Raw genomic sequence first — 25958 nt, forward strand, 5'->3', positions numbered from 1 at the left:
TTGTCGGATGTTCAGTCAAGGCTTTGTTGAGCACATCTTCCGCTCCCTGATTTATAAAAGTATCACATTGATCGCGATTTCGGGATACCATGTTCCGAATCGCCCAAGCACCGTTCCTCTGGATCAGTTTGTTGCTAACGTGAATCTTCATCGTTTGAACGATAGTTTCCGAGATGCCTGTATCGAACAAAGCCTTACTATTTTCCTTCTCCCTTAGAGCTAGAGTAGTAATGCAAGCCAAGGCGTGACGCGCGAATGTCTCGTTGTCTTTGTGCCTATTAAGCGCTGATTCAATGAGTGGAGCCGCTCCGTGTTGGATGATGTGGATTTTAACAGTATCATTGCCAGCGAGGGCCTTCAACAGTTTACAAGCTTCCCGAAGAATTTTGACCGATTCTGGAAACTCGACCATTGCGTCCAAGATAAACTTTAGGCCACCGGCATCTTCCACAACTTGACAAAACTCATTCCGTACCGTGAGGGATGCGATCGTCAGAAGAAGTTCACCGATGAGATCTGGCTCTGATTTGAACTCTAAAAAATAATATGTTTTATATACGAACTTATCTCTTGAATTGAAAATTTTAACTTACTAAACAACAGTTTTGTGATATCAGTAAGCATTTCTGTGGCAAGGGTCCGCGCATGTTCATGTGCCTTGCCAAATTCAACTCGAATATCATCGTCCAAAATAAGTGAGCGGAACAAAGTGCACAGATTTTTGATGACATCTCCGGCTTCATGCTCTACGAGTGTTTTAAAATGCTTTACCATCGATAGATCTTCCATGATCATTTGTCGATTCAATTCATGCAATATACAAGCCTTCTGTAGCCATCTTAGCGAATCGCAGATTATCGGTACTTCCGATTCAGTTACCAGCAATCTACGAAACAAAGAAGCAAATGACTTTTAGGAATTCTTATCTTAGAATTTACCTTTGTTCCACTTACTTTGAAACAATGTCCAAAGATTGCAAATCGAATATATCCGGTTGTTTGTTGATAATTGCATTGGCAGCTGCAAGTAATTTGCCGAGCATTTCCTTATCCAGATCGGATCGCTTTTGCAGAACTTCCACAATAAAGTTGTATGCACCTAGCTTGGACGCCAACACACGATGGGGAACGCTCTAGAATGCAAATATGGGTATAACGACGAAACTATCAAACAAACCCACGCATAAGCACCTACCAATTTGCTTTCCGTTGTAACGGTGGCCAAATGTTGAGCTATCAGGTCTCTGTCGCCCGCCAGTTGGACAGTAGCCTGGCTCCGAAGGAATTCAACGCTTTCTTTAAGCAACGGAATCCCACTTTCCGGATTGACATTCAGATCTCTGATGATGTTCCCCAGATGAATTCCCTGAGCTTCGAACTGTTTGACCGTTTCATCTCGAGCCTCCTCGACGGACATCGAAAATTCGACTATGTTTTCTTTCAGCACTTCGTCGAAGGTTTCCTGAGTTATTACTTTTGCCATTTTTGGGTGGTTGATGCTGCTAGATGGAAACAATGCAATAATTTTTTTTCTTGCATGTAAACGCTTTCTAAAATGTGACTCATCGAATGTATGTTTTATTATTGAAAATATGTATTGATAAATGACATCTTGTTTCGTTAATCTGTCGACAATGTTTTTATTACCTTTGAAGAGTGAACAATAAACCGTTGATGATCGTATCCAGAAATCGGGAAATTGAACTTTACAACACAAAAAGCATGCACTCCTGCACTCCCTGATTGAATCTGTTTTCTCCACTGACTTTTCTGATTTTCAATGCATTTTCAGCCTCAATCAAACACCCACGTACATTAGGTGTGTTCATTAACACATTTGCAAGCATGTTCGAATGGAGGAAGCTCATTAAGCTGTCCATATGAGCAATACTTTTCCGGACTTTTTTCATATCTTTCATAAAAATACTGTTATAATTCGTATGATTTAGATTTTTTGTATAAGTAAATTATTTGATATTCAACCGTAAAATTTCTTTCATTCTATGAGTAAAATCCAACTGCTGTTAATTCACCTTTCCAAATATTATACCGTATTTGTTTTCACCACCCGAAAGTGTTGCACCATCCACGCTGAAAACGAGCATGAATCGAGTTTTGCACTCACCTTTGTTGGTGTGCGTGAAATCGGCAGTGTCAACAGAAAACATCAAGCTGTCAAAAATCCATTACAGCTGATATTTGTTTTCGTTTGACTTCGAAAATTGAAATGAAATTTACTTTAGTTGATCATTGTCTTTTAAATAATATGAAAATTTTAGCATGAATTTATATATTATGTTGATTTGTGAAGATTTCAGATTTATTTTGCTTGGTAGATTTGCCTCTGGCTCTGATGATAACTGCAATACCGGCTGATTCTGGGCGGTCTATGTTTGCTGCTGCTGCTAGACTGCAGTTACCCCAGCTTGAAGGTTCCGGTATTTTGAACGTTTATTCCTCGCAAATCTCATCTTCGTTCGAGTACCTATTTCCGTTTTCAGATTCCAAAAAAAAATTCTTGGAAGTTAAAATGGCGAACTCGGATCGTGGAAGTCGGGGGAGAAAGTTTTGCTAACAGATCGAAACGAACGAAATTCAAGCTCCCAATGCGGGTGTAGTCTCGAATTACCGTTTTGAAGGGCAACGGGTGGGAATCCGGGACTTGGCGCAACCGAGCATCGTCGCCCTAAGGCACAGCTCGAAGCTGACTTGTAGCAGAGTAGCTTTGATGCAGCTGAACGCTTCTTGCTGTGGAGACCAACTTATAGGACCCTCCCGAACAAGAAAACTTTTCGGTTTGGTCGATTCCACCAAATCTTTGGGTTGGCCTTTTTGCACTCGGATTTGCTGCTCTTTTTCGGCATCGCCTGGAATCGATTGCAGCAAGCCTTCTGGGCACATTTCTTCTTGGGAGCGGGATAATTCGGGATAATAAAGAGAAAAAAACAGCTCGAACGCAATTTTGCGGTATAGAAATAAACCAACCAGCTGATAATTGTTTACATCGGGAAGCACGTGCTTTAAAAATTCATGATAGTATTGGTGAGAGCGCAAGCAACACCGAATATTTTCAGAGTGTTCCACCGTCCACTTTATGGTGCACTACCAGTGAATTACTCTTCGTGAAAACGAGCATGAAAACAGCAAAAAGTGCACTACCGGTAGTGCCCCGGTGCACCACCACTTGAAAACGAATTCTCTATTATCTCGAATAACGGTACAAAGTGGGAGGTGAAATGTTTTTGTTTTTGGAATGCTCAACTCGAAAGTGGTTCAATTCTTCAGTAGGACACGCGTTTTGTGCGGTTGATTTGTACCTATATAGAGTTTAGACTGCAACCATGGGCTGTGAGGTTTATCGGAGCGGTTTCCTGAAGGATTTGTTGCTGGATCGTGAAGTGGACGTCTACGAACAGCTGTTGTTATTCGGCCAGTCGCCGCACCTCTTCTGGGAGCGGGTAGATCGACTTGAAAAATCCGCTTTAGACGCCTTGGTGCGCTTGTTGATACTGTGGAACAAACAGCGGGAACCGGCTCAGATCGATTTGCGGAGATTTTTCCGATTAGTCGAGGATAACTACTTATACCTGCAAAAGGACGAGACATGCCTTGGTAATTATCGACATCATATGATTACACACCTACTTTATGAACTTTAATGATAAGTTATTAATTTTCTTCCAGGTCTACTGATTAATGTTTTAGGGCTGAGCTGTTTCTTGGAGACTGATAATGAAAAATGCCTTTCAGTAATAGAAGAATGCACAACGAGGTTATGCTCAGAATACCAGGAAGTGCCAGTTTTTTACGACATACTGAGGATTCTGTTAACAGTATCGATGGATAAACCTGTGCTGGCTTCAGTTTGGAAAAAGCTGGATAAAATATTTCTGATGAAAAACTTATTTTCCGAATCACACAGCTTGAAAATTAAGTCACTTGTTTGCGTTCAGCTGCTGATGAATTTCTGTCCGGAGATAACAGAAGATTGGTTCCAGACTATACTTACAGGAAAAGAACATCGAATAGCTCCTGCTTTTTTGAGTTTTGCACTCTGTCATTTCATCGATAGTATGACACTACTTCAAGATTCAAAGGACAGTTTCATAAAAGTAATAAGCAATGAAAGCATGTGGGACCTTCTTTATGAAAACATCAAAAACGACGATCGACTCATTCGGAAGGAATCACTTTCAGTTATCAAAAAACTAGTATCTTATTTAAATGAAAAATCCTTCAAGGAAACAATACAGCAGAAACTGTTCCAATGGAACTCCGAAGAATCGCGCTGCATAACTGAAGCTTGGCAATGTTTCATTACAATTGTGGAAACTTTAAACGAATCGCAGACTCATTTGGTCCTGCCAGCACTACCACTGATTACGAAATTGAACTGCCTCGCGAATGAATGGAAAAATTGTGTACTTTTCCTCATGCTGAAACACGAAAATAATGCCGTGTCGGATTGGACGTTAAACCACATTTTAACTCAATCAAGTTACAGTGCCAAACGACCGGAACTGGAGATGGCTGTACTCGAAACTTTGAACCATACCACTGTTTTTCAAGATTCGAAGAAAATTAAAAGTTTACTCACACAATATTACGCGACTGCAGAAGCGACTACATTTTTATTAAAAAGCATTAAAAAGATCAATTGGGCATCGGTTCCATTCAAGAGTTTATTGGACGTCTTGACTAAACTCTTCGAAAACGATAATGAAGTACAATGTCTAGATGAAACGATTCGTGATCTACATAATGCTTGTAATATGATTAAAAATCGTTGCTTACGAATATTGGCGTCGCATGCTCTCTGTGAGCTTCTATTGAAATTGATCTCTAGAAATGGTAACCGGAGAAGCATTTCACTTGTTACGGCTTTATTAACCTTGGATAATCTCTGTGCTGTAACAAATGTAGAGTTAAACAAATGGCAACAGTGGCCTTTGGTTTTCCAACTTATAAATGAAACAGATTTCAGAGAAATTTTAAAAATGATTCAACCATCCAATTGCAATATTATTAAGTGCATTTTAGTTCCCAAGATGACAAAAGACTTATTTATTGAAATTTTGAGTGATAACCCACAACTGGCTATTGAATTTTACAGTTGTGCAGATAGAGACCTTAAAGAAGAAATATACTACATCTTATTGCAATTCTCAGAGCAAAGTATCGATATAATTCATCGAAGCCAGGAAACAGCAAAAGTCATTCAAAGAATACAATTATTAGAAAAATTGTTTGACAATAAGAACTCGAAATCTATCTATCAAAAAATTGAGGAGAAATTGATTGTGGCTCTGGAAGCTCGCATGGACCAATTTGATTATAACACCGAATCAATAGCCATTACAATTTTCCTAAACAGACTCTGTCGATCATCTGATGGTGCTAATAATTGTTTCTTTGAAACATTTTCCTTGGATCAGCTTATTAATAGCATACAATCCCAAAAAATAGCTAAAACATATTTAGAGGAAATATTTTTATCATTGAGCGAAATTTACCATGATCGATTGTTCAGAAAGAAAACGTACCTTTTCGGAACCGACTACAACATTATTCAGGCAAACTATGACAAACTCATCGATCGTGGTGACCACCGAGTACTTCTCAATACAATTCGAATAACAGCACACTTAGCTAAAATGCAAGATTCGGATGATGAAGTCGATCGCTTGAAGAAAATAACCGATCGTTGTTACAAGGAGATCATGGTTTATCGCAAATCGGAACATTTTCCTTCGCTGATGAGCACATTTATCGAAGCACTGTTTGCTCCTTATGCAAATTCAACATACGACCCGGATTGCAACTCAACTGAATGGCTGGGGCAAGTGGTCAACGACTACTGTCAGCTGATCCTGGACCAGGCTGTTGCTATCCCGGATATGGCCGTAGCGCTGTTTAGCAACATGTTACAGCTTCCGAGCTGTGAACTGCTGCTCGAATGGGCCACGTTTGGAAAGATTTTACTGGCCGGATTGCTCTTTGGCGAAGGCCAGAAAAAGGAACAGAGGTAGATCAGAATGCTGTTTAAAATGTTCTCCTGCATATTTCAAATTTTTATTAACTTTATTCTAGGATTGAAGATGAATGTTGCATGAGCAGTGAATTCTACGAATCGTAAGTATTTTTTCCTTCAAATTAAGCTTTCTGCTTTCTTTAAACTTACTGATTCAACTTAAAATCCAAAGTTTTGTTCTATTTTTTTTTAAAGAAAGGTTTATTTTGAATCAAGTTTTTTTTTGTATTTTCAGATCACTTCTCAGCTTGCCCGAACTGCAACAGGAATCCAGGGTACGATTGTTATGTGCTATGTTTTTGTACAAATTATCTGCCACCAATCACCCAGATGCCATGCTTTTCCTCCTCAAACTTGAGCGCATGTTGATGGAAAAATTCCAACAAATCAGCAAAACCAAAGAACGATACTACGCTAACTCTGCTACGCACCGGTCCAAGCTCCGAATTGTTCAGGCGCTTTGTATCCTGTTGAAACTAACCGGAACCAAACCGTACCCCTTGCTTGAAGTTGTTCTGTACGAAACCAACCAACCGAATATCAACTATCTGATCGAGCTTATTTTAGCTGATTCGCCCATCGACATACTTACAATGATCAATGCTCTCAAATCGGATCGAGTCAAAGTTTCCGGCGTGGAGTCGTTGTTTGTGATCGTCTGGTTGCGAAGCTGTAAGGTAAACTATTTGGACGAGAGTTTTATTAGTTTCCTACTGCCTTGGACTATGGCACAGAACTTTTCAATACGTCTGTATGCACAAATAACAATCTCTAAGCTGCTGGAGAAGTTTGTCCTAAACCCGGAAGATCATTTCGTCTATAAGGCTATCAACAGTTATCTTCGACAAGGAAATGTGGAGCGCAATCTGGAAAAGTATATGAAGGATTTTCGATTCAATAGCCTGTTTGACTATCAAAATCTACTAACTTTGGAAAACATCTATAATAATATTCCACGTGTTTCCGAGATGGCAACAGAAGACGTGGTTTCGAGTCGGGCACTTGAAGATTGTCTAAAAAGAATGGGCCTGTCCGGTCATGTTAATCTCGGACAGGCTCTTGTTTTCGAGCAGATCGCAAGCGAACGGAAGGAATCTCTGTTCCTGAGTCAGGGTTTTAGCAGTTCCGATTACATTCAGAAGAAAATCGTCCCACTAAAATCAATCGAACCGAGTTTGGATACGTTGACCAGTTTACCACAGCAGTTGCGATTGAAGAAAATAGTATTTTTCTGTAATTTCCAAAACATTAAATAACAGTTTATTAACAGATTTTTTTTTAGGAAAACACCGATGGTTTGATAATAATTGCTAGCTTGGTTGATAGACCTCCAAATTTAGGCGGCTTAGCTAGAAGTAGCGAAATTTTTGCTGTTAAACAGTATATTATCAATTCTTTGAAGGATTTAGATAACAAAGAATTCCAAGCGCTAAGGTGAGAACGTCGGTTATCATCTAATAATAAAATAGCAGATTATCAATAGCTTATTATTCGTTTTGTTCTACACTTTAGTATGACAGCAGAAAAGTGGTTGAATGTAGCGGAGCTAAAATCCTTTCAAATAGTCGACTATTTATTGGCGATGAAAATGAAGGGATACTCAATAGTTGGGGCCGAACAAACTACCGGTAGTCGACCCATTCAGCAGATAAAATTCCCGAAACGATCGATTCTTGTGCTGGGGTAAAGTTCTGCTGTGATGTATTTTTCAATCAGATTATTCATCATGTACATTCTATTTTAGCCACGAGAAGGAAGGATTGCCAGCTCACATAATTTCACACCTGGACATCATTGCCGAAATTCCTCAGTTTGGAGTAGTTCGCTCACTGAACGTGCACGTGACCGGGGCAATATTTATGTGGGAATATGCCAAACAACACCATTTAACTGAATGCTGCTGATTAATTGAAGACAAGTTTACGTAGAAGTTCACTTTATTGAAAGTTTTTGTAAATAAATTTCACATAAATTTTTAAATTTTGCCATTGGTGAAATTATTTTTTTTTTTTTTTCGTTAGCCGTCATTTTTACAAAGCTTCGGGAACATTGCGAGACAAGATTGCCTAAGTTTGGCCAACAACGAAGCACAAGGTTCGGAATCTTTTCTATCGGCTAGTTGACACGCAGCCAGGATTTTCTCCGTTAGGCAATTTCCGAATTTTTCAGCTTGTGGATTGCACTCGGTGCTGTGCGATGCGAGAAATTCCTGAGCGTATGGTAGCGTTTGATTGAAACATTCGTCTATGAAACCGTCTGCAATGGAAGCGTTCCAGAACCATTTTTGCCCAACGCTCAACGTGTCATATCGTAGTGTTCCATTTTCGTCCGTTTGGTTGAATTTTTTCATCACACACTCAATTGTGCAACTTATTTTATCGTGATGAGCCTCATGATTTTCTTCTGTAATACAAAAACAACGTGTTTTAAAAGAAACTCATTGTCTATATAGTACAGAAGGCATTTTGTAAAAAAAAATTAAAATAACCTATCATCAAAATGTAATACCTGTTATATCGGGTAAACCAAACTTCGTCGAGCATTCTTGGTGAACATTAGTTAGGACTTGATATCCTTTCTTTTCAGTAGTATTGGCAGATACATCTCGCCGTATCCGGTTGAGCTGCTGCGAAGAATCAAGAACAATAATTATTGCAAAGGTGACCTGTATCGTGCAGATACAGAAAACCAATGATCGTAATGCTAGCACCATTGTGTGTGATCGTCGGCACGGTTCACACAGAACTGGATTGCAATATTGGCAGTCAGGAAAATGTTTTAGAAAACAACCATCAATCAACGGCTTTCATCGTTGTAACAAAAATATTATCATAACAATCGAATGCTTTCAACCCTCCATTATCGAATCGAGCAATTATAAACTGTAAAAATAAAAAAAAAACTCTGTAGCATTGAGTGAGTTAAATGGGTGGAGAAAGGTTTGGAAAAATAGTGTATTGCTATTGAATGATCCCTTTGTTCAGAATCAACCTAAATTGATGACGACTTATCTGAAATATCTCTACAGTCTACACGCCTGATTTCAAGTTTTAATATTTAAAAGCGAAACTTGATTTCAATTGTTTTTTTATTTATTTATTTATTTTAACTTTTGTACAATGACAAAATTAAAACGCGAAACAGGAATGGAAAGGATCGAGCTTAGACATACACTTTAATAGGAAACTATCAAACATAAAATAAGCAAACAGATTGAGTAAAATTATTCAGTTATAAATGCTAGTGGCGTTTTTAGTTTCTGTTCTATAAATTTCAAGTATAGGTAGGTAGTACATATTAGCTGCTATACTATGCACAATCAGAGGTTATACGTTGTGAGTAGTGTCCACAAATGCTTCGGATTAATATGTTTTCCTCTAGTTCGCTAGAGAAAGTTCGTAGAACAAGTCTCTCGTTTTTTTTGTTGGTTTAAACTGGTCTTACTACAGATTTAGTACGTGTGAAGTGAATATAAATAAATCGGCATCTTCATAAATAAACTAAATAAGTTTTATCGTAAACTAATCACTTTTTTTAGAACTTAGTATATACACAAAATGAAAAAAAAAACCAATAAAAGCGACGGTTTTTCTTATATCTCACACTTATTGCTCAAAGATTGCGCGTAGGTTCCAATAAATGTAAACTTTAGTTCCGGTCTTGGACACTTGATTTTCCTTACAGTTTGGTAGTTAGTAATTCAATAGTAGTAATAATAACTTTCAAAAGATGTTTGACCCCTTTCCTCAGACTATCAGTTCGCTTTGGTGGTCTCTCCGTAAATATGTGGCATTTGATAAGTGAGTACGAATGCATTGTTTGCTTCTATTGTTTCTATCTACCACAGATGATCACAAAAATGTGTTCCATTGAGCTGACTACAGCAGTTTTAGTCCGTTCAGTAAGAAAATAGGAGTTCCATGACGATTCCTGTCTGGCAACCGGCTTTCACACCTCATCAACGTAGTGCCCCTGAACAACCGCAGACTGGTGATATCTTCGTCGGGAAGCGAAATCTTCATTTTCCTCATTGAGTTGAGCAGACGTCAGAGGCACATTTGGACAGGAAGGTGTTACAACGACCTGTTCATAATCATTTACTCGTTTTCTGTAAAAAAAAAAAAGAGCCAACATATAGAAAGTGTGAGATCTTTCATTTCTACTTTTTTTCTGAACTCAGCCTTAGTTAACTAAAAAATTGTCACAGGACGTTAAGTGTTAAAATCAATTTTCTTATCTTACCCAAAACATCTGAAAACGACATTTTTCAACCAAACGAAAAATCGAAACTCGTGCGCCAAACCTGGCTTCACTGCAGGATTAGCTGTGCCCACGTAGAACCACACAACGAAAACTGTTCCAACGCAAATGAGCGCAAACAGCCAGTTGATCAGTAGCATCACAAAAATTTTAATGCCAGCCTGTCAATAAATAATAAAAAATTACTTTATTTTTTTCAAGAACATTTTCAAAAGCTCGTCTTACCCCCATCAGTGACGCCCACCGGTTGCAGAACCCTGAGTACCAGTTCTTGGTCTTGGAATGGATTGGCGGTCGAATCGGTGCGATCGGTTCATCGTCTGCTTCATCGAGGGAGTTGCTGTTGGCCGTTGTACCATCCCTGAAAATCACTTCACTGTTGATCGAGGTACTATTGGACATTCCTCCGTTCTGGTAGGTTCCAGTGCCGATTGTGGCGGCACCATTTGTTGTGGCAGGACGATTGCTACCGTAGTTAACGGTTGCTGGCGTTGAAGGCACATGGTGAGGTGAGTTGGCGGGACTCTACGTTTAGGAAGTTAACAATTTTTAAATGTTTTCTGGCATTTATGAAACTGATAAGAACTCACCGAAAGATTTTTGTGTCTGGTTCGTTCCGGGAACAGCTGATCCAGATCGTTATTGTCGTGGTAGTCCGCACTGCTCGTTCCGTAGTTTCTAGTCTCATACAGCGGACTTTGCGCTTGTATTCTAAACCGCTCTTCTCGGGCATTTTGTATATCGAAGGTTTGCGCCAGGGCAAAATAGGAATAATCAATACATGCATATGTCAAGAGGAACGGCATGGTTACGATCGGTGCCAGCGTGTTGATGTCACCGATGATGATGAACGTGGTAGTTACCGTTGCTACAACGGCCATAGCATAAAGAGGTACTTTGTTCGGACCTCGGCCTTTGCCTAAACTCCCAATTCCTGGAATCACATTTTCGTTCGCGATACTTTGGAGGACGCGAGGTGTTCCATACATGGCTCCTAAACAGGAGGACATACTTGATACATAAATTCCGGCCAATAGCAGAAACGGGATAGCAGATACTTTAACGGCTATCATAAAATTGGTCAGCAGCACATGTCGCTGGCATGTTCCTCCCAGGAACAAAATGAAAACCATGTACAAAAACGTGGAAGTACTGAGAGCGGCCAGAGTTCCATTAGGAATATCAGTTGAAGGTGCTCTGAGATCTCCACTCATGTTTATACCGGACAATATACCAGTTATTGTGGGGAAGAATACACCGAAAACAGTAAACCAACTTGTCCCGGATGAATATTCTGGCCAAAGGTTTAGAGCCATGTTCCCTTGACCCCAACCGTCGAATCCTTGTTCCGGATCTTCTCCGGTAAAACTGCCAACCATAAAGTTAAGCGCAGATATAAGTAGAATTATCAGAAGAGCAAATTGCAGCTTCACTACCCATTTTACTCCGGCCACGTTGATAACACCCAACAGTAGCACGGCAGCTATAGCAAACAAACGAATAGCCCATTTGTTACCTTCAAACCCCACTAAACCGGCCATGGACTCGCCGAAACCCAGTACATTAAGAGCGCAACCCACAGCTTGCCCGAAACAATACATTAAACCAAGCGATCCACCAAAACGGGATCCCAAGGTGTGTGCTATCAAAAAATACACCCCGCCGCTCTCTACCCGACATCTCTCGCAGATTCCAACAGCAGATAGAACTGAAACCAGCGCTATTGATACGGCACAGAAAATGATCAGGACTGCGTGAACTATTCCTGCCTCCGCTACGATCCATCCAGACCGAAGGAAAACAATAACTCCAAAGATATTAATGAGACAGGACGTAAACACTCCATCCCAAGTTCCGAAAAGCACCGGCTGCGATATGAAAAAGTTACTCCTCCACCAAGGCTTGTCTCCTTGATCTTCAGCAAAGATTTCATCCCGTCCGGAAGCATGGTGTCCTCCAGCTCCATAATCGTACTCATTCCCCAAGTCTACAAAACCTCCTGTGCCTCCACCTCCTCCCCTAATCCGCGATCTGTCCGTAGGGGATGAATCATCGCTCCCTAAGCCATATCTGTAAATAAGAAAAACTTTAGTCAATATTCGCTGCTGATAGCGTACACAAAAAACGCCAACCTTGACCAATCGACATTCTGGTTCCTGCCAGGGACACTAGTCATCGTTGCGTTTCGCGAAGGTAGAACCACCACGTCACAGATTAATCTCACACGCCAGCTGCTTAAACACCAATAATTTTCTACTGTTTTTTGATATTTCGTGGCACGGTTTGTGTAAACAATAACTTTCTGTTTCGGGGGTACCGTTCCAATCATTCACCCGCCCGCCGTAATCGTCAGTACTCCTCTTTCATGCACATGCAACAATCAATCATCAACATCATCATCGATCTTGCAAATGCGAAAGTGAATGATGTGATGTCATGTTTTTGTCTCTAAATTCACCCGATCAGCGATAACTTTCCTGCGAATCCGATATTTGCTTATCGAACAATCAAGCAAAAATTACAGGCAATCAGCATCGATAACGAACGATACTCGAGATTAGATTCGCGAAAGGGAAAAATTTGAAACGTGAAAGTTTTTCTCGACAATTCACAGTGGACCGAACACAAAATTTTATGCCACCAAATCTGCAGATTCACCAGAGGTGCCAGTGGCCTGATAAATCAGGATTTGTTCAAATTTTCGAAAGACCGTCCTGATTTTTTAAAAATTGTCCTGAATTTTTTTTTAAAGGTCTTTTATAAAGAGCCTATATTCTCTTTAGTCTTTTAATGTACTGAACTGTCCTGACTTTCAAAAAATTATCTAAACTGTAATTGAATTTATAGTTGAATTCTAGAGTTTGTTTTGATTAAGTCGTATGAACCAACATAAACAAAATTGAGTTATTGCCTGCAAACGACTGATAAATATGTAATCTATTACCGTATTTGTTTATGCCGAGTGTTGCACTAGTGTTGCACTGGTGCACCACTAGGTGCTGTCAAACTGTTTGTTTATTCGGACGGTGTTGCACTGGTTTTGACCTGTCGGAGTTCTGCTTACGGACGGTGGCCCACCGATAATTTTGCCAGTGTTGCGAGAGAGCGTGTGAGTGAGCGAGGTAGCAATACACTGGCGAGGATTTGTGTTTGTTTTTATCGGGTACGGTGGAACACTCCACGAGTGGAGAAAACAAATACAGTATATGTTACGTAAAAATTTGGTTTCATTTGATCTATGAATAAATTTTACAAAATGATTTGAATTTAGGACGCATGATGACTTTTTCATTTTCGCGTGTAATTTGGTTTTTGCGACTTTTTGCACTGCAGTGCATGCACTGGATTGGCGTGCAAAACAAAGGTCGCAAAATATTTTTTTGGCTGGTTGGTTTTGCGACGTTATGCATTTTCTCAGGAAATGCTTCGAAAAATGTTCAAAAGATTAAAAATTCGAAAGAAAATCGTTTGGGAGAGTAGTTTAAGTAACTCATTATGAATGGTGTATTCAATGTATTGCTAGGTAAGTTCAATAAGTGATACTTTTTTATCTGGATAAATTTTTCAATTCTAATTTATCCATCACAGTGGCAATGAATAAGTTTCCGCACTCAACGGTTGCCGGAGTCACAAGTAGTGATCATCATGACCAGTTGAATGTATTTTCCTGATTAAAAAGTCCCTTACAGCACCATGCTAGGCTGCAGCGGCAGAGAGGAGATTGCTTTACTAGAGCAGAGATAGATACTTGCCATTCGGAAAAGTCGGAAATTCTGTAGCGTACCTATCACCCGGGGCACAACGCACCAGAAGGGGTTCAAAAGTAAGTCCTTTTCCTTTTACGCTCTAATTTAAGGTGCTTGGCAAACAGCCATATTAAAAATATCTCGAAATCTCATAAGTATAGATTATTATTGAGTCACTCGTCATAGGGGTCTCATGATAGATTTTAAATTAATAAAGCAGGTTAGCAAGAATTAGCGAAGCTATTGAAGATCAAAAGTAAGTCCTTTTTCTTTTTCGCTCTATTTTGAGGTTCTTGGCATACTAAGATTATCTGCAAATCTCATATCAATTATCACTCTACAGAGGGGTTATATCATGGTAGATTTTTAATTTTTGAAACAGGTTAGCAAGAATAAGCGAAGTTTTTAAATTATTTTTAACGATCTGCAAAATGACGTTTACACCAATTACTTAATTCAAAAGGTTGTAAGTGCATATATTCTAGAAAAACTAAATTTATGCCTGTTTTGAACACATTCACGTATTGCTTAGCTATTTTACTATCGCATACCAAACTTCCAGACTATTATGAGCGATATTTAAAATATAAGAATTAAAAATGTGTAACAAAACTTCGACTGCGATTTTCTCAAAACAAGTCAGGTGGTTTATACGACGTAATCAAAACAAATTCTAGAATTATTCTAGATTTTTTTTTTATTACGTCGTATGAGCCACTTGACGAGTTCCGAGCTATTCGCTGTGGAAGTTTCGAGACACTTTTTTAATTCTAGTTTTAGAACTATCGTTCAGAATTGTCTGAAAACTTGGTATTCATTAAAAGTATAGACAAAGAATATGCCTGTGTGTTTGTTGTGGACATTAATTTTGTTCTTACTGTTATTGAGTACTTACAACCTTTTGCATAGATTGTTTGGCGCAAACGTCCTTTTGCAAATTGATGAATTCAATCTTATTTCTCGATCGCATCTGCCCAAAACATCGCTTTTCCGTTTGAATTTGTATGAAGTGTAGATTTAAACAATCGGAAGCACAAGTATGACAACGAATTGTCGGCTCAACGGTTGCTTGAATCGATGCTAAGCGCAACTGTCAGTCTATAGAAAGTTTCTATGGGATAGATACTAAATAAAGCTACCACATGTGACTCCGTTGATCGCTTAAGTGCAGCGTAAACTTGTCCAACGCTGGTAAATGTTCGGGATGCATCTGTTGTAGTGAAAAATAAAACTGAAAGTCACGGCTAGTACAAATAAACATTTATTTTACTTACCTAGCAACAAATCTTATCCAGTCGTTCTACTAAAACATCTTCCGACACTCTCGCAAAGGATTTCCATCTGATTAACTATGATTTTTCACAAAATGGCAACATCCCTTCATGCACTTCCTTCGCAAATGCAAAAGGACCGATAAACCAATTCACTGAGTTGTTATTTTGCGTCTTTCTTGCGTTAATAAAAAAATAAAACTTTTGGAATGTTAATAAAATATAGGTAAGTTTCTCTCTAGTTGGCTCGGTTCAGTGCGGTCTTGAAGATAGTAAGCGAGATAGCTTGCTTAGTAGCTAAAGCAGTGGCTAAAGGTGGCTGTTCCAACAGGAAGCACCATACACTAGTATGCTTCTCCTCGATGTTGTTGTATGTTGAGGGATTATGAAACATTTGGCTCGATCGTTTCTTCCTCGCTGCAGGTGATTTAGTAGATAGACTATAGGTAGCCCTTGATCATAGCCCTGACGCATAAAGCAGCAAATGCGTCTTCGATAATTCTCCAGAAGATCACAGCCAAGTATTAGTCTCCTGGTCTCGGTAGTCTCCCTACGTTTTAGATTGAAGACAAATCTAGCTGCTGATTTGAAACACCTGAGCAGCTGGTCCTTGCATGCTGCTGATAGACCTGGGAAGTAAACTACATCGCAGTATGAAAAGATGGGAACAACAACAGATTGGACCAATTTCAGACGGATTGGGAGTTGGAGAACTGATTGAAATTTACGGAATGTTCTGAGAGTGCGAAAAACCTTAGATGAGTCGCTATTGACATGGTATGTCCAATTCAGATTGTGATCCATTATAAGACCCAGGTTTTTCACCTTTTTCATTAGAGGGATGGTGTGATTACAGAATATAATATCAGTGTCTGGATTTACAGTACCTCTCTTGGTGAAAACAATCGCTTGGGTTTTAATGGGGTTGGGCGAAAGAAAATTACTTCTACTCCATAGCTCTATTCCCGCCAGATCTACATTGATTGATCGCACAAGTTGATCTATTTCAGTTATTGGCCCATTGATGTAAATTTGATTTAAATAGTTAAACCGATAATAATGTTCGGTTCAGATGATATTGAAATGGTGCTTTTCCATATAAACTGCATGCCAGCTAAGATTATGCTTGCCCCAGTGCATAAATTAAGCATTTGTGGTGTCCTGATAAATCCTGGCACGAGCGCCAGATGTTTCATATATGAAACAGACTCTCAAACGCAAATCGGGCTTTTCTGATCCGGGATTTGGTACCACCATCAGGCGTGATCTGACTGCCAAGATACTGCATGAGAGCACCCCACTTCCTCAACCTGTTTCCCAGCTACCACGAAATTGAAACGATTTTCTGTGTTGATTTCCATCGACTTGGTCTTTCCGACATTGACGTTGAGACCAGGCTGCCTTGGAGCTTTCAGTGAGGTCGTCTAATTAGCTGCATTTAAAAAATGCACAAGATTCATAAATAAAAGATATAAAAGCTTATGCGAACATCGACGGTGTAAACATATCGACGGTATATCGACGGTCCCCCCTTTTAAATCAAACAAAACGCACATGTGTCACAACTGTCAAAAAATGCGCGACCTTAATGCCAATAAGAAAAAAAGTGTGGCGAGAAGAAAAATCACCACGACGAAACTTTCCTTCTTTGTGATTTTGGCATCGAAAATTCCGAAATTTAGTTGCTAAGTGCGCACAAACCTTACTTCCGCAGTAACGAGTAGGTGCAGCAGCTTCCGGTTTCTAAAATGGAGGAAGATTGGGGTAAGTAGCGGGCCAAGTTGTCCCGAAAATTGCTCTCTTCCAAATCAGAAGTTTCGCAATGATGGCTGCTGCTATGGTGCGGTGCGTGTCCTTCCCCTTCTCTTATGTGAATTGCAGCACATTGAGAAGCTTGAAAAGAGGATAGACTCAATAAATCGGAACCTAATCCTTGTAAAGCTTATTAAACAAAGAATAAGTTTGAAAATTCGAATTGTAACGTTTGGTTGGATAATTTCAGAGCAACTAAGTGAAAGAGAAAATGTACCCATTCCCGTCAAGAAGGTCGATGCCAATAAATGGGATGGTGAGGATGAGGAGGACGAAGTGAAAGTAAGTATAGTTAAATTAATATAAATTGAACAGTCATGTCAGTTTTCTCGTGTAAGATGATTCTATTTACGGGCGTATTAAAAAATTTAACTGTAAAATAGCTTTTTTATGAACGAGATATTAAATCATAAAATAATAAACTTAAACTTAAATGCCTTAATAAACAAACCTATGATCAAAAAGAAAAATAGGTATTAAAACTAAACTGTTTGATAGCAAATGCAAAAATAAAATAAAACTCAAATATAAACCTACCTAAACTAACTACTACCTAAACAATAACCTGATCGATTTGAGTAAAACATTGGTATTTCGCAATTTAGGATAGTTGGGAAGATGAGGACGAGGCCGAGGAGAAGAAAGATGAAGAGAAGATAGAAACCCCTAAGCAGCCGAAAAAAACTTTGCAACAAAAAATTCTGGAAAAAGAGGTAACGCTATTTTCGGATAAGACATCATCAAAAACTAAAAATAAACTTACTAAACTTCCAGCAACAAAAACAAGCCGAACTCGAAAGGCGGAGGCTCGAAAAGGAGCAAGAAGATATGACCCCTGAGCAGAAACTTGCTGAGAAATTTCGCATCCAGAAGTTGCAAGAAGAGTCGGACCTCAAAAATGCCATGGAAACATTTGGTGTGACCAGCCTTGCCGGTGGAATCGATGGAATGCATCCGACCAGCAAGGAAGAGTTTGTTGAATTTGCTGATGCCATCACGAAAAAGCTCTCCAACTACAAAAATGACCCCGAGTATTCAAACTTCCTGGAAGATCTGGTTACGAAACTATTTGCAACGAGTAAGTATCAACTTGTTACTTGTTGACGATTCACTATTTTTCGACTGAAACGTGCGTTTCTTGTTTTTCAGTGCCATCTAATACTATTCGGAAAGTGAAAGGAACCCTTGATAATTTGTATTTGGAGAAGCAAAAGTTGGAGAAGGGAGATAAACCGAAAAAGCTCAAGGGTGGCAAGATAAAGGCCAAACTAAAGTTGGAGGGCGAAAATGTAAGTTCAACTCTATTTTGTTTTTCGAAAAAAGTTGATAATATTAGCATTTTTAATTTACAGCAAACCCTCAACGAATACGCTACCCAGTACGACTATGATGAATATGACGATTTTATGTAACATTCGTTCTAGATACAAAATTGAATCCCCAGCTAGGCAGACTAAGCACGAGAGTTTGGTGAAAAATATACTTTTGTTCCACAAGTAGTAATAGTTTGGCATACAGAAAACAAAACATTGTAAATTATAACGAAACAATCTAACATGAAACGTTCAGTAATAATGCATAACTACACACAGCAAAGGTATAATCAAATCAAATGCATAATTTAAGTCGTTAATTCTTCACAGCATAAATTTCCGCCGGTCGTTCATGTTGGTTTCAGAGTTCTCTTACCTAAACCCAGCTTCAGTTCAGTTCAGAGTAGAAATTTTTTTTCCTCGTAATATACAGCAATCCTATCCTGCCTGTAAAAGACCGTTATGATTGTGTAAATGAAATCGAAATCAGCCTAAGCTCTACACTTAATTAGCTGACCAGAAGACAAACGCAGAAGCATGATTAGCTTTGTTTAAAATAATCTAGGAATTTTCAATTATTATCGTTTTTCGAATAAAAATAAAACGTATAAAGCCATTCGAAAGCTTTGACTTTTAATGAGACGCAAACAAACAGAAAAAAGTGGAAAACAGGGCGTAAGATAGTAACATATAATGTAACGCACCGCATGTGTAAATGCAACGTGCGTGTAGTGTATGTAATATTACAAGATTCAATATCTTTTCAACGAGTTGTCTGTTACTGTGTACATAAAAGGGAAAACAATAAAGCTGAGAAGGTTTGTCACTGGATTTGCTGTCTTTTTTATGGTCCGGGGAAATTATTTTTCGGGGGAGTATAAATGAACCGTTATTTAGTATTCCGATTAGCAAAGCATCGTGGAAGTATCATATTACAGCCTGTTTCTTCAATCCTAACGTGAGATTTCTGATAGTTGAAAATATTAAAGAGGATTTAAACTTACATATGTTATTTAAAACAATGCAATTGGATTCAAACTCTTGATTGCTGAAAAAGGTAAAAGAAGACATCTTCATAAGAAGCACAGTTTGGGAATCTTCCGATAATTGCGAACAAGGGAAGTATGGATTGAGACTTCTATTTGTTTTGGAAAATGTAAACGCGAATTGAAATTTTGGTTTTGAAGAGTTCGTCAATAAAAAACAAGAGAAGTGGATTTAGAATTCTAGTTGATCAGAATGAAAGTAATTGAGACTTCTGCTTGTTGAAAAGGATTGAAACTTCTGCTAGCTGAAAAAATGAAAGCAAATGCAGACTTCTGATAGTTAAAAAAAAGCAAAAGTGTTTTTATGACTTGTACTAGTTGCTGAATATTAGAAGCGAGTCACTTTTGCTTATGAGAAACATTTGGAGCGGATTGAGATTTCTGTTAATGGAAAACAATCAGAATAAATTGAAGAGCTATTTCTTGATGAAAGTTATTTGAGACTTCATTTAGGTAATTGAGAAAAACGAAAATTAATTAGACTTGTGACTTATGCTTATTGAGAAAAATAAAAATAAGGTCAAACATCTGCCATTTAAAAAAAAAGTTCAATTGAGCTTTCTGTTCATTGATCGCAAGAAGGTGAACTGAAACTTCTGATGAAAGATAACAAAAACGAGTTTAGACTTCTGCTTATTGAGAAAGGTAAAAGTGCATTAAAACTGCCTTTAGTTGAACAGAGTTTAAGCGAATTGAAATTGTTGATATTTGAGAACAATGCAAGCAGATTGAGACATCTTTTAAATTCGAATATTTAAAAAAAAGAGTTGAACTTCTGCTGGTTGAGAAAAATGAGCATGGATATGCTTTTGAAAAGATATGTATCTATAAAAAAGAAAGCGTTTTTGTAACTTCTGTTTGTCGGGAATAATGACAGCGAAATGAAAATCCTAACGTGTTGAAAGAAGAAAACGATTTGAGACTTCTGCCAGTTGAAACTTGTGAAAGCGGTCTGACACTTCTGGCGAGACGTCAATTTCATTCCGTCTTTTTTATGCCATTGGAGTAAAAAGTTTTTATCATTTTTAAAACATAGATTTCTTTTTGTCATATTTCATGAAAAATCGTCATTACAGATATTAGATAATCAATTTTATTATTTCCTGTTTACTTAAAAAAAACAAAAAGGAAGTTTAAATGAAAGACACGTACTATTAAATATTCTAACAGTTTCAGATGATAAAAGAACAGAATTCAACGAAAAAAAAGTGTACGATCCGATATTGTCTAATTTATTTCTGCTAACCTTCAAAAACCTGTACCTCTTATTTACGCTCGATATGCTTAAATTCTAGAACTCATCACTGGGTAACGTATATCTTCCGATGGAATGACACACATCGAAACTGAGAGGTGGAAAATAAAGTATTGTTTCAATTTTCAAGAAGACGATACGATCTTAATGGGTGAGCCCATCAAGCCTTACTCCGTAATATGGTGGATAAATCTGATTCAGTTCTATGAAAGAAGGATTCAGAAATGAAATGCATAACACCCTTTAGTCATGACACATGGTCGCACCATGTACGAAAGTTAGTTGTCTTTTACAAATAATCTTTTGTTTATTGAATCCTACAGAAAGAAAATATCTACTCGGTGCATTTGTCTATTTTCGTAAATATTATTCGTAAGTGCCTTTTAAAATTCTCGATCAAGGAAGTTGGGACAAAACGGAAATCGCCTCACAACTCCGATGTCGGAAACAATATTCCGTGTTGTCGAACCCATCGACTACAATCGTATTAGCACAGCACATAGAATTTCACTTTTCACATATCATTTATGTATACTTATATATTAGTCTACATGCGTCACCTCACCAATGGAAAAGAGAAATGAAAGTGAACGTTGCTCGATTCGCGTCTTAAAAGTACCGATTGTTATACCGATAGATGGCTACGCCGGCCACTCCGATCAGAATTGATCCCATCAGATAGCCCCACAGCTTGAACTGAAAAAGAGACGAAAGCTGAATCATATTTCCGAAAGGTTTGCACGGTTCCCCCAAGTAGTAGTAGATATTGTATGTGGCAAAGGTCCATTTGAGGAACATAACGAAAAATAACAAATTCGAAATCGTTTCGATCCAAAAAAGTGGAAAAAGGAAAGAGAAAGAAAGAAGAATGCAAATACAATTAGTTTCGATTCAAAATGAACAGTCACACACTTATAAAGAAAACAATTTAACAACGGAACGTTTTTCGATTAAAAACTGATTCACGATTTGATAAAGAATTGAATAAAATTTAGTTTACCTTGGAAGTTTCTCGATTCTGTGAAGCGGGAGGACTTTTCGATTTCTGTTCTAGCTTTTGCGCGTGGCCCAACATTTTTTGGTACAGGTCTTTCTCGTTACGCGCCTCTCGTTTTGATTTGAGAATAAGTTTGGATAGTTCCTAAAATAAAAAAAAGGAAAGCGTTGAAGTATGTCTGTACCGATTGTTTCCGTTTCGAATTACCGATTGTATCAATTTGTCATCCTCGTCGATAGTGGCAGCTTTTTGCAGGAACGAGATAGCACCCTTGGTGTCGCCTTTGGCATCCAGAATCTGTGAAATAAAATAAAAATTGTATAATACTTTCGAAGTTGAATAAATATTAAGGTTTGGACAGTGAAAAGACCGACCTTTCCTTTCCGGAACAATGCCTTTGCGTTATTCGGTTGACACTGGAGTACGTGGTCCACAGATTTCAATGCAGCATCATAAGCAGCTATTTTAAGTTGAGCCAGTGCCAGATTATTGTACACTTTCATGCGATCCTCAAGTAGTTCCTGAAGGTCGGCGTTTGAAACCTGCAAAAGTAAACGACATGAAGAATATCCTTCAAAAAATTAAAGTTCGGCAAAAGTTTACCTCTGGTCCCGCTCCATCAGCTGCGCTTGCACTTTCATCCAAATATTCCAAAGCTCTTCGATAGCTCTGAATGGCCATATTGTACTCTTGTCTTTTCATCCAGAAGTTACCCCTCAGCCGTTTCCGATTGCCGGTTTCTTTCCGGGCTGCATTCGATTGCTGGTCACCTTCCTCGTTGGTCGAAACCAGCTCAACAATGTAAATAATTTTAGCATTCGGTGGAATAGTACGTTCCGGGTTGTTTTCGTTTTTAAAACCGAGTTCACCGTAAGCAAACCTCGCATCTACCGTGACCTCTGCCTGTTCACCAACGTTCATCAGCTTTAAAGCCATATCCAGACCCTGCACTACTTCGACATCATCAATTTGAACCATTGCATTCCGCTCTTCTTCCACAATGGTGCCATCCTCGAGCCGACCGGTGTAGTTTATGATGGCAATGTCGCGGCCTTCCGGTCGTTCTCCGGTTCCTTCTCTGATGACTTTTTTCAGTAGGGATCCATTGCCAAGGATATCCATCAATTCTGGGGATTGATTGTCCGATGTAGAAGCTGCCTCTTTCTGCTCTGTCGATGAGTTCATCTCGGCCCGTTCCTGCTCGTTGATGTTGGACAGATCCTCAAAGGAACTGCTGCTCGATTTTTCCGCATCCATCGTTTATTCTGTGAATATAAATTTTCCATGTTTTCACGTTTAAAAAAAATTAATGTATGTACTGAAAAACGAATTTATAGTGAAAAATTTGTTATGCTTATCACAAAGAACAAACTAAAATTACTAAACCTTTTTTCTAATGAAGTCAGTTCGAATTTTGCATAAGCATCTGGATGATGCGAATGGTTGGATTCTTAAGGAGTTTAAAATAATGAAGAACATTTACGGCGTGTTCGTAAATTGATTTTTTCTATCGAAGTGATTTTTTTTATCGATAGAAAAAATCAATTCGTATCGTTCGTAAATTCCAAACAAACGTATGCAAAAGCATATGGAAAGTGATTTGACATCTACCAAACAAATCAATCGACTGATGCATCACCCAAAAAAATCAATTTACGAACGCACCGTTAGACGATGAAATTACCAGCATTTATTTGGAATAGATTTTTATGCAATGCGTTTTGCTTTGAGCTATTTTTGAAATCGTCATCTGACGACAAATCTTGAATTATTGCTAAAAATTTCTATTAATTTAGAATCATACTCTTTAATTTCAAGTTTTCAATATTTACTGAAATTTAGAAATAAATAAACAAATAAATAAAAATTTACCATTCCATTTAAAGATTTTTTTTAAATTTCTATTTAATGTTTTTTTCGACAAAATTTTATTAATAAACATTTTCGGATAAAAATCATCGCCGTCAAAAAGCTCACTGGAACTGGCTTAATTAACCATCCCAGCAAGAACCAGTTAAACTTAACCAGTATCTATTCCGGAAGAACCCAAGAGGAGTGAAACCCGGATTGTTACTATAGACACAAACTAATTCCCTAAATCACAGATAACGAATGAAATTATCAATATAGTCATGACGTCGTCTTCGCATGCTTCAAGGCAAAGTGGAATAGCAATGAAAGGTCTAGAAACTTTTCACTTACTACTGCTGTTTTCCATAATGAATCAAAAACACAAACGGAGATACTCACCGTTTGATGGAAATACTGGGGAATTAGATTCAAGAATCGGCGGGGGAACGCGAAAGCAGAATTGCTATACGATTTATAATCCGGAGGTTTTGGTAAAATTAGCACTTAAAAAAAACGAATCCAAACGCAAGAGGTTTTCCTGCTACTGCGATCGAGCGAGTGATGATGTATCGCGAAAATGGCACGAAAAACAGAATGCATTTTCTCGAGGCTGTCATTTGGTACAAGGTACACTCGAATTTCTCAACATTTGTAAGGGTCAAAAGTTTTATGTATATTAGCGGCTGGGTTGCCAGGTGCCCAGATTTGTCTGTAAAACCAAAACTTTTGACCTTTCTTCCAGATATTGGTCAGACACAGATTTTGCCCAGATTTTTGACGAGAGTGCCCAGATTTTACAGACTTTCAAAATTGAGTGATGAAATCAATATTCGTGTATCGAATTTGATCCGTAAGTGCCAGATAAGACTGAAATCACGCTTGTATCCATTGGTATTTGACCAATTATCATTAAACACATTTTTTTAAATATAAGATCGGCATGGTACGTGGTAGGAAACAGTGTTTGTTGTATAGTTCTAAACTTAAAAATATCGCACAGCAAAATACCCCCCCCCCCCCCCCCACTCACACGCATAACCAAATTTCTTGTTAAGTGTCAAATTTCCTTATGCACAGACACTCCCAGACTTTTTTTCAAAATTGCCCAGATTTTTTATCCTCGGCACCTGGCATCCCTGATTAGCGGTTAAAATAATTTTTTTAGAAACCTCGCTGGTGAGCATATTGTGCATTTCAATAAAAAAAAATTAAACTTCGCTGGTGGACTATTAACGTGCCAGCACTAAATTTTACTCCGGAAGTCCGGACTTCCGACAAAGAATAGTGAAGTACTAGATTGTCAGTAGTCTATGTTTTGTTTGTAGTCGGTTGTGTTCACCAGCGACGTTTTTAAATGTTTTTTTTAATCCACAAAATAACAGCTGAACACTGACTTCCGACAGTCTAGTACTTCATTTTCCATTGTCGGAAGTCAGGTCTTCCAGCGACGTTTCTAAAAATTTTATTTGCATTCACAATATTATCGCGCCAGCACTAAATTTTACTTCGGTAGTCCAGACTTCAGACAAAGAAAAGTGAAGTACTAGATTGTAGGAAGTCAGTGTTTTGTTGGCAGTTCACCAGCGATGTTTCTAAAAAATTCATTTGAATTAACAATATTGTCCATTTGAATATAATTTTTAGAAACGTCGCTGGTGAACTGGCAACAAACACAGACTTCCGATAATCTAGTACTTTCTTTTCTTTGTTGGAAGTTCTGGACTTTCGATGTAAAGTTTAGTGCCTGTGCGATTGTAAATTTTTTGGTTACTTCAACATTGAGAGCGATAAATTCAAATACAAGATTCCAATTTGTACGTCTCGGTGGTTGAGTGGTTAGCGTGGTAAGTCTGTAATCGCTGGTCTACTGATGGCATGGGTTCGATTCCCATCTCGGTACTGGGTGTTAAATGTTAATCTTAAGTTGTCCCCGTCATTTATTCAGTCTGTAAAGCCTAAATCGGCTGAGACGGTGTGTCTTTTTATACATTTACATACACGCAGAAAAAGAACGGGGATTGGTTTCAACATAATTACGTATTGTTGTTTAATTTTATACCTTCAATTCAGATTTTTCGATACTTTTCACAAAAAAGCTGAATTCAAATAAACGAAAAATATTGTTATTCGTGCACTCACATTTTTTATTACTTTTATTTGAAATCTGGTTTGTTTTAAAACGAAAAAGAATTGTTTTCAATGACCGTGTAACTTTTAAACGATAAGTAAAAAAAGAAAAAAAAGTGCGTGGAAAAATTTTCTTTGTAAATTGAAACAGGAACGGAGCTGGAGTTCTTTCCCGCATACTAAAAAACCATACCTTAAACAGTTTATACGATACATCTATGTTTTCAGAAATAGTGATTGTATATGTAAA

General features: G+C 38.2%; 6 protein-coding genes across 7 annotated transcripts; 2 read left to right on the forward strand and 4 right to left on the reverse strand.

Annotated features, from left to right (window-relative positions):
* Positions 1–3: 3 nt before the first annotated feature.
* On the reverse strand, positions 4–1797 carry LOC129759976 (armadillo repeat-containing protein 6 homolog; the record flags this gene model as incomplete). Its single annotated transcript, XM_055757556.1, has 5 exons — positions 1647–1797; positions 1195–1501; positions 954–1132; positions 594–886; positions 4–534 (listed from the first exon to the last, which is right to left on the reverse strand). Coding segments are annotated over exons 2-5 (1291 nt in total), but the record flags the coding sequence as incomplete, so codon positions are not given.
* Positions 1798–3248: 1451 nt separating this feature from the next.
* On the forward strand, positions 3249–8012 carry LOC129759977 (uncharacterized). Its single transcript, XM_055757557.1, has 7 exons — positions 3249–3611; positions 3684–6024; positions 6090–6131; positions 6266–7253; positions 7313–7464; positions 7543–7713; positions 7775–8012. The coding sequence occupies exons 1-7, from the start codon at positions 3341–3343 to the stop codon at positions 7932–7934; spliced, it is 4125 nt and encodes a 1374-aa protein (XP_055613532.1). The 5' UTR covers positions 3249–3340; the 3' UTR covers positions 7935–8012.
* On the reverse strand, positions 7950–8888 carry LOC129759980 (uncharacterized). The gene is made up of 2 exons (XM_055757559.1): positions 8539–8888; positions 7950–8433 (listed from the first exon to the last, which is right to left on the reverse strand). The coding sequence occupies exons 1-2, from the start codon at positions 8741–8743 to the stop codon at positions 8048–8050; spliced, it is 591 nt and encodes a 196-aa protein (XP_055613534.1). The 5' UTR covers positions 8744–8888; the 3' UTR covers positions 7950–8047.
* LOC129759978 (solute carrier family 12 member 8) lies at positions 8539–12927 on the reverse strand. Its single transcript, XM_055757558.1, has 5 exons — positions 12423–12927; positions 10881–12360; positions 10516–10815; positions 10273–10451; positions 8539–10138 (listed from the first exon to the last, which is right to left on the reverse strand). Exons 1-5 carry the CDS (start codon positions 12617–12619, stop codon positions 9979–9981), a joined length of 2316 nt encoding a protein of 771 aa, XP_055613533.1. The 5' UTR covers positions 12620–12927; the 3' UTR covers positions 8539–9978.
* A 3963-nt stretch (positions 12928–16890) lies between these two features.
* LOC129759983 (eukaryotic translation initiation factor 3 subunit J) lies at positions 16891–19263 on the forward strand. The gene is made up of 6 exons (XM_055757564.1): positions 16891–17071; positions 17310–17401; positions 17725–17832; positions 17894–18197; positions 18269–18408; positions 18472–19263. The coding sequence occupies exons 1-6, from the start codon at positions 17056–17058 to the stop codon at positions 18529–18531; spliced, it is 720 nt and encodes a 239-aa protein (XP_055613539.1). The 5' UTR covers positions 16891–17055; the 3' UTR covers positions 18532–19263.
* A 1285-nt stretch (positions 19264–20548) lies between these two features.
* LOC129759981 (peptidyl-prolyl cis-trans isomerase FKBP8) lies at positions 20549–24173 on the reverse strand. Of its 2 annotated transcripts, none has more exons than XM_055757561.1 (6): positions 23981–24173; positions 22334–22995; positions 22105–22272; positions 21938–22027; positions 21734–21874; positions 20549–21429 (listed from the first exon to the last, which is right to left on the reverse strand). In XM_055757561.1, exons 2-6 carry the CDS (start codon positions 22985–22987, stop codon positions 21343–21345), a joined length of 1140 nt encoding a protein of 379 aa, XP_055613536.1. In that variant the 5' UTR covers positions 22988–22995; positions 23981–24173; the 3' UTR covers positions 20549–21342. The 2 variants fall into 2 exon arrangements, with proteins under 2 accessions (XP_055613536.1, XP_055613535.1); XM_055757560.1 differs by having other exon boundaries at positions 20549–21447; positions 23981–24172.
* Positions 24174–25958: the final 1785 nt, after the last annotated feature.

The sequence above is a fragment of the Uranotaenia lowii genome, unplaced genomic scaffold, assembly GCF_029784155.1.
Source record: "Uranotaenia lowii strain MFRU-FL unplaced genomic scaffold, ASM2978415v1 HiC_scaffold_353, whole genome shotgun sequence".
NCBI lineage: Eukaryota > Metazoa > Arthropoda > Insecta > Diptera > Culicidae > Uranotaenia > Uranotaenia lowii.